Here is a 12,146-nt window from a genome sequence, read left to right on the forward strand (position 1 = left end):
TCTTATCTCTCTGATTCAAAACTAGATGCAAATGCATTTCAACCATTATCTTGTCAATTTCTAAAATATACACTGCATCTCCTTCCATAAAAACATGGAACATCCTTCCACCCATCCCTGACCTTTGGTGGAAAAAGATTTAATTTGCAAAAGATTCATCAGAGGCTGCAGAACAATGCATCCTGCAGGATACATGTCTTAATACACACATATACACACAAGAAATTAGGAGTGACAAAAGGTCTTTCCCTACAATGCCCTTTACTGAACACACACCCCCATCATAAATGCATTCAGATTGATCTTATCTTTTACAAATGAAGCATCCTACTGAACCTATCAAGCATATTAAAACACTTTAGTAAGAGCTATGAAATACCAAGGTGACCCTGATTAATTAAAATTCAGTTAAATCAATTAGATCATCTGAAAGAAAAGACAGGGAACCATGTTATTAAACTCATACCAACTTATTAATTTGCATTTAAATTTTGCAGCTTTCATTTTAGATTTGCAAATAGGTCTTACATGCTAAGGAGCTTACCTGACTTTTCTAGTTACGGCAGCAATTAAAAGATACTTTTTCTAGCACTGCAAAACTCTCCTCACTTACTTTCTTAGAGCACTGTCCAGAAAATTATTAACATTATAATAAATCCTGTGGAATTAAATACAAAGAAAGCATATCCAACACAAAATCAGCGCCTAAGTTAAATCCACAAAAAGTTTTTCTGGAAGTGATTACTGACCTTTTTAAAATTATTTCTTCCATTTCAGGATTTGAAAACCATGTCTATATATGTTAATGCATAAAAGGGGGAAAAAGTAAATACTTTCATTTTTTAAGGATGTAAAACAAAAGTGAATATTATATTAAGAATTGCTGGCACTAAAGAGACTGCAAAAATTGCAATTTGCAATTAACTTATTTCATTTAACATGAAGACTCATATACCTATTAATTTTTTTCAAAGTTTCCTGAAGCACAACTTAGAACAGTAAAACCTGACTAAAAGACCCACTCTAAACACCAAGCAGAGTGTATGGGCCTAGTGACCAACCTTTGAAAGGTTGTTATAGGAAGGGTAAGGATTTATTCTCTTTGTTTTGCTACTAGTAGGACACATGACTTGATTATAGTGCTTTTATTGCTGGCAGCTTTTTAGGCCCAATTAATTCAGTGTGTTGGGTTAAAAATAAATTAAAATAGCACAGCTCATCTACAGCTGGTGATCCACCCTTCTTTGAGTTGTCTATGCCTATAAGATCTTCTAATAACAGCCAGAATTCCAAATTAGCAGGCATTCAGTATTTGAATCCTTGAGACCAATGTTTCATAGATGACCTGTTACCTATTCAGAAGTTTACAAGCTTTTGCTTGTCAGGACAAACACAAACTGCTCCAGCAGCCAAACCATCCATCATTCACACCAACTGGGAAAGCCATGCATACTTCTTTTGAACAATTGCCTCCTCACTTTGCTGAGGAGGAAACTGACAAAAGAATTTAATTTAGAAATTCGTGGCACTGGCTATTTGCTGTAATAACTGGCACTGCACTTCTCAACAGGTTGACTCCCAGTGGTGTCAGCAGTGAAACAGAAACAAATGCTGATTCCTTCTTGAGCTACTTTGACAAGGGTGAAACTAGGAGGTTAAAGGAAGGGATAACTCCTCTCTAGTTGACTCTCCTGCAGCCACATCTCAAACAGCATCCAGCTTTGGGGTGCTCCTGGTAAATAACTTGGAGAATATAAATTTTCAGTCCCCCTGAAGTTGCAGAACAGAGCTTCAAAACTTAGGCACAAAAAAGACAAAAGGATGCAAAGGTATGCACACAGGATGATAAATATAGCTAGAACCAGTGGAGAAAAGACAAGGAGAACTACAGTGTGGTTTATGGCAAGTTATGTAACAAGGAGCAACTGCACATGCCCAAAGAAAAAGTTCAAGGAAAGGTTGCCTGTAATATTGAAGCATTCAGTAAATACAACCACCTTGAGAGGACTCTCCAGGGCCATAAAAGAACCTCCAGTAGGAGGAAGATCCATGCAAATCAGTTCTAGGAAAATGATGTTTATGTATTAGGTAGGAAGTACATTGTAATGTGCATGATTATGATGGATAAATACCTAGTCATGAAGCCTTGTCACACACACTAGATTGAAGAAGACAGCCTTGTAACATGTCCAGCACTGATAAAGAATGCCTGTTTCATAATGCTTCCAATCATAGCAGAAAGTTTATTTTCCAGCCCCTTTCAGTATCAGCTCTGTACAGGACGCCTCAACATACTGAAGACAGGGCAATGGAGGGTTACAAAGATGGTTCAGAAGCCAGACAGCATGGCATAGGAAGAGCAGCTGGCGAAAGAGCACTTCACCAGCACAGTCTAAGAAACAACTTACCAGCACCTCCAGGCCACTCTGAACATAACTCCACCACCTTAAAAAGGAAATTACAGAGAGAAAGGAGAGCACCACAGATGCTTCTCCCTTTATTCACGGAACCTCTCTGTCTCTATTTTGAACGTAAACCTCTGACATCATGGATTAGTTTTCCTGATAAAAGCAAAACAACATAGGAAAGACATCACATAGCCAAAACCACATTAATACGCATTTCTAGTGAAAACTGTATTCAATAATCACCTAACAATCAGTGAATATAATGACAATAGTAGCAACAAAATGGTGTTGTCCCTCTCCCCTCCAGCCCTTCACCTCTGGAAAAGTGTAATTCCAATGGAGAGAGAAAAGAAAAAGAGGAAATTACGAATGTAAATAAAAAGAGGCCAAAGTAAACTAGAAGGCCAACTAAATGTACTTTTCATGAAGGTATATGATTTGAGGATGTTCCTGAAGAAATCTATGAAATGTTCTGGACAAAGCTTCTGATTTGAATTCAGCTGTTATCATTTCCTTTTTAATATTAATGCTCACATAATTAGTCTTCTAAACAAAATACTGGAAAATTAAAAAGGAAATTTGAAAGCCTCAGACAGAGTTTAGCATTGGTATAAATACTTTTCAAAATTAAAGGGGTAGTTGTTTTGAAAGCACTTCTCTATTTTTTTTCCCTTGATAAAGGGAAAAAATACTGAAAAACCAATTTAATCCATTACTTGATGCCTTGCTTTGCCCTCTTTCCATTCCAGGCTGCAAGAAATATGGATTTCTTCTGTTTGGGCAGAAAAGACTGACAGCAAATACCTATGATGGATACAGGTATAAAATTAATGATGTCTAATAGACTATGCATGACCTGGATGATGGCACTAGTAGGCCCCTACGATAACACTCCAGAACTGACATGCCAAAACTGAACAAACAGCTACAAATGGCAAAAACAGGGAAAACAGCCTAGTCAGACTGACGAACAGATCACTGCCACCATGACATGAAAAATCATTTTTCTCTCTAAAGAAACTTTTTCTATTACAGCACAAGCATTTATGAATGCATATTACAAAATATTGGTATTTTATGCCTCAGCTCAAGTGCAAGTCAATCTCAGGTTTATTTTGAGAATTCCTGCAATATAAAAAGTAAAAGTCGTAGATGCTCCCTTCCAACACAACAAAAGAATAGAAAGTTTTGATTAGGCCCTACCAACACATTATATTTATTTCAAAGTAATATCCTAAAAGTTGTTTGCCTGTGGCGCTGGTTAGTGTTGCTGCCAGGGTTGTTTTTCTTGTTATACATAAATATACAATAAAGAACTGTTATTCCTTTCCCCACACCTTTGTCTGAAAACCATGTAATTTCAAAGTTGTAATAGTTCGGAGGGAAGGGCTTCCATTCCAAGGGAGGTTCTCACCTTCCTTAGCAGACCCCTGTCCTTTAAACCAGACAACAAAATAGCCCACAGCTAAAAACAGACTTCCTTGTTCTACAAAACCACCACCCCTCAAAAAAAAAAAAACCACCAAACACTCCCCCCCCCAAAAAAAAAAGAAAAAAGAAAAAACCCAAAACAAAACTACCCGCTAATGCTTCAGGAAAATTAATTAATTAAAAGCACTAACTCCATTAGTTTAATGAACCCGAAAGATAAGAGAATACAAATGAACCAGAAAGATAAGAGAATACAAATATTATATACATTAGACCTTCTTGATTATAAAGACATACTATTGATAAAGCTACCAAACAAACAGTAAGGAGTACGGAAATTTTTGAGCAAGAGCAATTCTACTGAAGCAGACAGGCAGAGGAATAGAATATGACATCTCAAATATATTTTAACTCCAGAGCTTGCCATCACCACAGGAGCTTTCTGGAGCATATGCGACTAGCTACAATTCTTATGTAACTGTGGTGTACTTAAATATTTTTCAACACAGATTTGAGGGAGCTCTGAATTCCTTCGTTTGCACATCCTTCTTGTGCTAGGGTGCTGTGGAATTTGCAGGCAACCCCGACAAGGGAAGTGATGAGAATCTTGACTCCATGTTTCAGAAAGCTGATTTTTTATTTTATTATATGATATATTACAACTATACTGAAGAAAGAGAAAGGAGACATCAGGAGGCTAGAAAAGAATGAATAATAAAATCTTGTGACTGCTCACAGCCTTGACACAGCTGGCTGTCATTGGTCCTCAAGTAAAAACAATTCACATGCTGGGTAAACAATTCTCCAAATCACATTCCAAAGTAGCAAAATATGGAGAAGCTGAAGCTTCCCAGCTTCTCAGGAGAAAAGATTTTTCAGAAAATATGTCTGTGACAGGGTGCCACACAGGAACCCAGTAAGAGCAACAGACAAGGTGCAACAAAACACGTGTGGCTTCATCCTATATTGTTACTAATGAAATTAATGAAAACACTATGAACAGTGGCAATTTGTTGTTCAAAAGGGATTTCTGCACATACTCTTCAAAGCACACTTCCTTCTCCTGAGTTACTGATGAAATCTAACTCAGCAGGCTTTCACAGTATCTTATTTCCCCACTCACAAGATACTACCTTTAAGCAGAGCAAACAGTTACATAATAGTAAGGCTATTTGCCTGATGTATGAAAATTAGACATGACCCAAAGGGAAAACCTCATGTACCAGTTTCTTCAAAACCTCACATAAATACTCAGATATACTGTGAATTAAACTGTGACATCACCAGTCAGAAAAATGAACAATACCTCCTTTAAGTAACTGTACTGGCTAAAAGCCCTCACAAGACAGATGATAATCCAAATTAAGGCAGACTGTCTTTCTGAGAATACAGTGATGAATTTGCATTCACTGTAGCTCAGAGCTGTTAAAACACATTGCTGTACATTGCAGTTTGGTTTTGAGTTCACCTGTCTCTAATAAATAATTTACTGTAACACAGGCTCTAGAATATATAGAACTGACCTAACTCCAGAACAAGTCTAGTAAAGATTTGTAATCTGAGTAATATATATACATATATATGTATAATATATACAAGACTTTCTGCAAATGTCATTGCATGTTTGACTCAAGACAACACAGACACTCTCTTCAGTTTAGACAGGCCAAAGCAGAAAACAAGTAATCTTCATGTTGCTCAGCAAACTAGTGAATTCAGCATATCTATTTTCTGCTATCATGCTATGTCTAAAATATGGATGGCTGGGGGTTTTTTTTTCATTACTTTCCCAGTTACTCCTTAGCCATCTGCATTAACTGTAACGCAAGGCTCTTGGTATTGTTAGCTAAGACAGCGTTTCAATTTCTCACACTTATTGGAACTTTAAAATACCTCTAATCATAAAATACGCTGACTAGTCCTGATTTTGCAATAAAAACTGATATATTCAAAATATTACTACAACAGAATACAAACTGAAAGGGCTGTTTCATTTATACTCATTTAGCAGATTTCAAAAATGACAAAAAGAAGAATAAATAAAGCAGAATAAATAAATAAAGCAAAATAGGGAGGCAGATCAGGAACTTGCAACATTGTGGTATGCCCAATGAAATATAACTGACAAGGGCTCTAAAGAAAATGAGTGGTGGCAAGGGTTGCCTATTTTCACAGGTCCTTATTCAGGAAATTTTGAAAAGCTGTGGAATAGGTACAAGGTTTATCCACAGATACAACTATACCAAGCTATAGTTAAAACAGAATGTAGGAAATTAATGCCCAAACATATAACCACAGCAGCAGCATCATCTTTATCTAGAGAGAGTTATACAACATCCCAAAATTTTCTGATATTCTTAACTTTCTCATTTCAAATATCCATTCAGTGAAAAAAAAAAGTTCCTTTTTTTCTACAGCACCCATACACCTGCATAATATAAGGTTTAATATGTCATGTTTAGTGATTGTTTTCAAAAAGCTCTATATTTTTTCAAGTTACAACCCACAACAGTATAATCTGGAATAAAAAGACATACTATGGGCCCTTCAGAGGTGTCTGAGTGAAAAAGATGGAGTGCATCCTCGGTTGAGCAGTTGTATCAAGCAAAAGTAGTAAGAGCAAATATAGTCTTATTAAATATTGGACCTTGCCTTTCAGTGCCCTGAAAAAACATTTTAAGTAACACTGTTTAAATACAGTATTGTTTTAAGGGTTTCTGCTAATAGCTGCATTGCTCTCAGAGTCAAGATGAGTATGGCACTGAAATTTTCTGTGTATGTTAGTGCTCCTTAGAATGAAAACTGAAGAGCTGAGGCCAAAAAAATTTCTTCATTCACACTGACATGAAAACTTGGCCTTTCTGCTCTGGAGAACAGTGGCAAAGGGTCACAGTCTGTCATAAATTTTTGTGTGACAGAATTCCATCTTCTAGTAATTTCAGCAGTCTCTTCAGATTATTAAATTCACTAGGTTTACTCACACCAAGGAAGCACCAAAATCCTTGGGTAAGTCTCCATGAGATTCTTAATCACAAGTCCAAATTCCTGAATACTGAAAACTCTGAAGCAATACAAAATGTGATGTTTACAAATTCTCATTGAAATTCACAAGAAATGAAAGTCAGTTTCACATACTGTTATATAAAGTATGCAGGTCACTAAGAGCTTAAAATCTGAGTAAAGGAACCATAAGGGAAAGTTTTACTCCACAACAACAGTGCTTCTCATAGTAGCTCCAAGTGATTTAACAAAAAAGTCAATAAAGCAACAAGCATCCCAGTGAAGGCAGAGCTATTCGAGATTCTCAAGCCAATCCTCAATCCCTCTAACTCACAGTACAACTTCAAGTGGCAATATATAAAATGAAACTAAATATTTGGTAGAGATGAGAATTGGAATGCATCTAGAAACACATCTTTTATGAAGATCCCTGATTTCTTCAGAAGTCTCAATTCAAGCTATTCCAAGATAAATCCCTTGAGAGGCTAAATCAATACTCTCTAAGACTTAATGAGTATTGAAGTTGATGAACTTCCTGCCTCACTGAACCAGGAAACATTGAACTCCTTGACCAGACACACGAGAAGCACCCAAGTTAGCCACAGATTTCAATCTGCAGTCCACGTTCTTAAATCTCATACACCAGGATGAAAGCAACTCCATTTTAAAGCACAAAACATATTTTCTTTTTCCCAGCATTGACCTCCTTCATTAAAAAGCTTTGACAGAGGTATTAAAAAAACAATACTACTCAGTAAAAGCACCCAGCAAAGTATGCAGGAAAGTGTAGTCTGTGCACTGGCATAAAAATCCTAGACATTTAAAATTTTAAGCATAGCAATTGCCTTGACCTACACCTTAAACACAGATTTATTCAAACACACTCACCAAGCATCTGTTACAAGAGCCCATTGCCAATCATGTTGCCTTTCCTTCTGAAGAACAAAATTTTCAGGAGAGTCCCCTAATAAAACAAGCAATTGCTTGCCACCTGTCCCACACCTATTACGGAAACCACTAAATCTACTCTAAGGCTGCAGCATATTTTTATGTCCTACATGTAAAAGATTATGATTCCTAACTAGCTATCTTTCCCTGGAATTATGAAACTACAAATTACTGTAGAGATTATCTTTGCTGTTATCAACATTATCTTATTTCTCCTTTATGAATAACTATTAATTACTTACTAGTTTTAAACAAACCTGTATATTAAAGAAGTATATACAGTAATGGACAGTATATATTACCTGTATATTAATCTGTAAGGAAGAACACTATTCTTTTGTAAAGGACGGTTGGGAAAAAACAGTAAATAATAAAAATTTCTTTCCCTTTTCTCTGACATAATTCCTCAGAGGCCCTAGGTTGCAGCACCTTTTGATAAAGTAGTATAAACGTCTATATTCACTAATATAGTTTTTATATGAGATTATTACTGACAAAAATAATTTCAGAAAAACCAGTTTCTGCCAAAGCAGAGGTTAAAAATAGCCACAAAATACTATACAGATGGCTCAACAGATCTAACACGCTGCTGTGCAGAGACACAAATTAGTCTACCTCTAGGACACTGCTCTTCTCCCCAGAAATTATCTTTGGATACAAGCAGAAGAACAAGAATTGAGGGGGTGAAGAAGAATGAGATTAATTTTTTCAACCCTTTCTGTGTCTTTTTATAACGCTACACTGAGTTCTGCTGTGGGTTTTGAAACTGACGGTTTCACTCTGCATACACAATTTGAACAAAGAGCAAGACAAAAAGATGGCAGCAGCCTCCTACTCTGAACACCTCTTCACTTTGTCAAGAAGGGAAAGGTAAATCAAAGAAAAACACTAACTTAATTCTAAACAGTAACAAATCCTCAGGATGTTATTTCATTCTTTCTTTTCTCCTTCATGTTGAAGGTTCCTAGATACCCAAGAGACAGGAGAACTTAATCTTCTTACTCCTCCAAACCTTGTAAAAACAGCTTTGGTATTGAAACCACAACTACTCAGCTAAAACAAAGTGCTCAGAGGAAGTAAGAGAATTAAAAAAGAAAAAAAAATGCTCTCTACCCCATTCTGTCTCCCATTATAAAAGTTACTACCCTTTAGCAACTGAGTTTGAATATTACGTTACCTAGCAATAGGTAAGGTTCTGTTTCTGAAGAGTTTAAAATTATCTTTTATTTGTTTCCAGGAACTATGAAACTTGCTGATGTGTATTTTTCCTATATGATTGAGAATCCACATAAAAATAATGCCCCCCCACAAAAAAGCTTGGTCTTAATGCAAGTGAAGCATACAAGGCACAGCTGTGATGGGCATTTGGCGATTTCATGAAGATTACAGGTGATTCTGTAAAGCAAGGGAATTTAGGGCACAATTTAGTGAGCAGCTAGAAAACAAACAATGCATTTAGTCAAAATCTCAGCAACAGTAAGCTAGAAATTACAGTAAGCAAAATATTAAATTTTAAATAAAGACTGATATGGAAGTACTAAATTAAAAGGAAAAAAGACACAACATTTTTTGCTGCTGAGTGTCCATGAGTGTCCACGAACTTCAGAATACCAGATGCTCAGCTTCTTCTCAATACCTCATGGTAAGACAATGAATTCTTGATTACCATTTATGTTTGCTTAGTTTTACTGTAGCCTTTTGCTCAATATTTCATGCTATCCTTCCCCATTCCTAGAAGCCTTAGGCTGAGAAGAACAGACTGAACTAGGCACATTTTGTACAAAGTACACTGCATTTGTGAACTTTGGGAGAGCCATGGTCATGTTAGTCAATGCTGTACAGGTTACCCAGCTCCATAAAAGCATCATCTCTTCTCCAAAGCCTGATGACTGGCAAGGTACCTCAATCAGGATTTTTTGGCAATAAGGAGATGAGAACAACAATCTTCTCAAAAAGTAACTGGAAAAACTCAGTTTTTACAAAGTTTTATGACTTGTGCAAGCACAGAGAAAACACACACACATAAATCACAAATCAAAGAATCTGAACATAGTTAAAGTTGACAGACATTGTTGAGAGAGAAATTGAACACAAAACAAGTTTCAAAGGATGGCCTTGCCAAATAAGACTGGATACTTTGGAGAAACAGAACTATGAAAGATGCATTGTAGCAGGACCCACGAGGGGCAGTTTTAGATGATTGGCTTTAAGGCATTTACAGCATGGTGTGGCTAAAAAAAGGCAAGAAAAGGCCAAGAAAAACTTATAATGTCTTGTAATTAGGAAATAATTGGCTTCTGATTTTGATGGTGTGAAATATAACAGCTGTATTCTCACCCTTCACGTCAGACTGAAAATGGAATAAATGTTTTTAAAACGCCTCTCAGTTTCCCCATCTCTGGGTCAGAAAAGGGTATAATCTGACAAATGGAAGTTAATTTTGGGGTTTTCTAAAGATTACTACAGAACAGCTGTATTTTTTCTGAAGAGCCTTAACAACAATTCTGGAGCTTGCTAATCATTGCTCTAATGTAAGAAATATTGTCTTATGAAAAAGTAAGGACTAACACTGTGGCTTCAAGGTTTCTAATGCTTTTATAAATGTAGACTTGACAGTTGAAAAAGTACATTTTTATACTAATTAATTACCTTCAAGCCTGACTAAACTAGACATTTTACAGTCTGAGACAGCACCACTCGTTACTGCACACAAGACAGGCATTAAATGCAAAACCTCTACAGCAAAGAAGTAAATTTGTTATAGGATCACCAGAACGGAAAAAGCGCTTTGAATTATTTATTTTCAAATAACCAGTCAAAGAGAAGAACTTGAATGAGGCAAAATCCAGTAAGTGACCTCGTGATTTATGTATAAAGAATACCATTTCCTATCATAATTTACACCATATTCACTAAAAGAATATTAAAAAAAAAGTCTGTCAATGACTGAAGGAGAACAAAGTGAAAGAAATCTTGGTTCATCTGATCCATTGAAGTAGAATTAGAGAGAAAAAAATATAGAAAAATATTGTTTCCATGATCAAGAAATAAATAAAAAAAGTTCATTGAGAACTTTTTTCTAACATGAACACAATACAGGTTTTATGGTGATGGTAATCACAACTGGAAATTCACCTTTATATTTGCTGACCAGCAAAGAGCTTCGGTTTGGCAACTAAAATCCCAGACAAAAAAAAAAACAATAGATAGACTGAACCTAAGTTGTATCTGCACCAGAGCCCTGCTCACAATTACAGCTAATATTCTTCCTCTACTTTTGTACTTGGGTAACAGGATGACACGAAGACTAAAACCTAAAAACAAACCTATTAACAACCGCAGTGAACTCTAGAGGCTGAACGACCTGTCTGTATCACGCATATAAGCACCTTTAGACTCACCTGTACAGTGAGAACCAAAGCAGCACCGCCTTTCGGGAAGAAAAACTTGGGCGGGGCCGGGCCGACGGCGGGCTGGGCCCTTCGGCCCCCAGCCCCGGGGCGCGGACGACTCAGGGCTCGGCCCCGCCGCAGCCGCATTGACGCCCAGCAAAGCATCCCCCAGCCCCGGTGCGCCTCCAGAGCAGGAGCGGGCACAGCCGCATGCCAGCACCCCGGGCAGAGTGGAGGCGCAGCCGCATGCCAGCACCCCGGGCAGAGTGCAAGCACGCACACAAAACGCGCCGGCACCCGCGGACGATCCCGCACGGACAACGCGGCCAGACCGGGGTGCCCCCCCTGAGGCCGCCCACCCTCAGGCTGCCCTCTCCACGCCCCCGCTCCCGCAGGGTGGGCAGGTGCTCGATGGGTGTGGCACGGCGGGGCTCGTACTGACCTTTCTGCTGGCGAAAGGACTGGATGGAGCCCGAGTGATGAACCATCCTGGCGGAGCACAGCCTCTCAGCTGCCAGCCCGCCGGCTGCGGCGGCGGGGGGCGGGCACCCAGCGGCGCGGCGCGGCCCGGCGTGCAGCGGAGGCCGGGGAACGAAGGGCCTGGGGTATGGCGCCGGCAGCGCCTGCGGGGGAGGCGGTCACACCGGGCCCGAGGGGCGAGGGGCGGGCGCGGAGCCGAGGCTGTGCCTCCGCCCGTAGCCCGGGCCGGGAATGCTGCCAGCGGGAATCGGTGGGAAAGGCTGTGCCCACCCCGGTGAGGAGGAGCGCTAGCCACAGCCCCGTTATCATTATTACCTTGCTGTACCCTCGTCTCCCTTTTTAGAAAACATCAGGTGTTCCTTATTGAGGTGAAGGACAGCAAAGTAAAAATTGCATCTCCTTTACGCGGTAACGGCTGCGTTTAAATCTCAACGTTGTGAGTTTTGGTGTTACATTGCTTCCATCCCCCTCCTCACACCGCGTCCCC

At 38.7% G+C, this 12,146-nt stretch overlaps 1 protein-coding gene across 1 annotated transcript in view; it reads right to left on the reverse strand.

Annotated features, from left to right (window-relative positions):
* The window catches only part of ANO3 (anoctamin 3), an 89,935-nt gene extending 78,234 nt beyond the window's left edge, over window positions 1-11,701 (reverse strand). The window contains exon 1 of the mRNA XM_050975589.1: window positions 11,622-11,701. Coding sequence (XP_050831546.1) covers window positions 11,622-11,667 — 46 coding nt within the window. The 5' untranslated portion in view covers window positions 11,668-11,701. The remainder of the gene's footprint in view (window positions 1-11,621) is intronic.
* Between the last annotated feature and the right edge of the window lie 445 nt (window positions 11,702-12,146).

The sequence above is a fragment of the Serinus canaria genome, chromosome 5 (assembly GCF_022539315.1).
Source record: "Serinus canaria isolate serCan28SL12 chromosome 5, serCan2020, whole genome shotgun sequence".
Classification (NCBI taxonomy): domain Eukaryota; kingdom Metazoa; phylum Chordata; class Aves; order Passeriformes; family Fringillidae; genus Serinus; species Serinus canaria.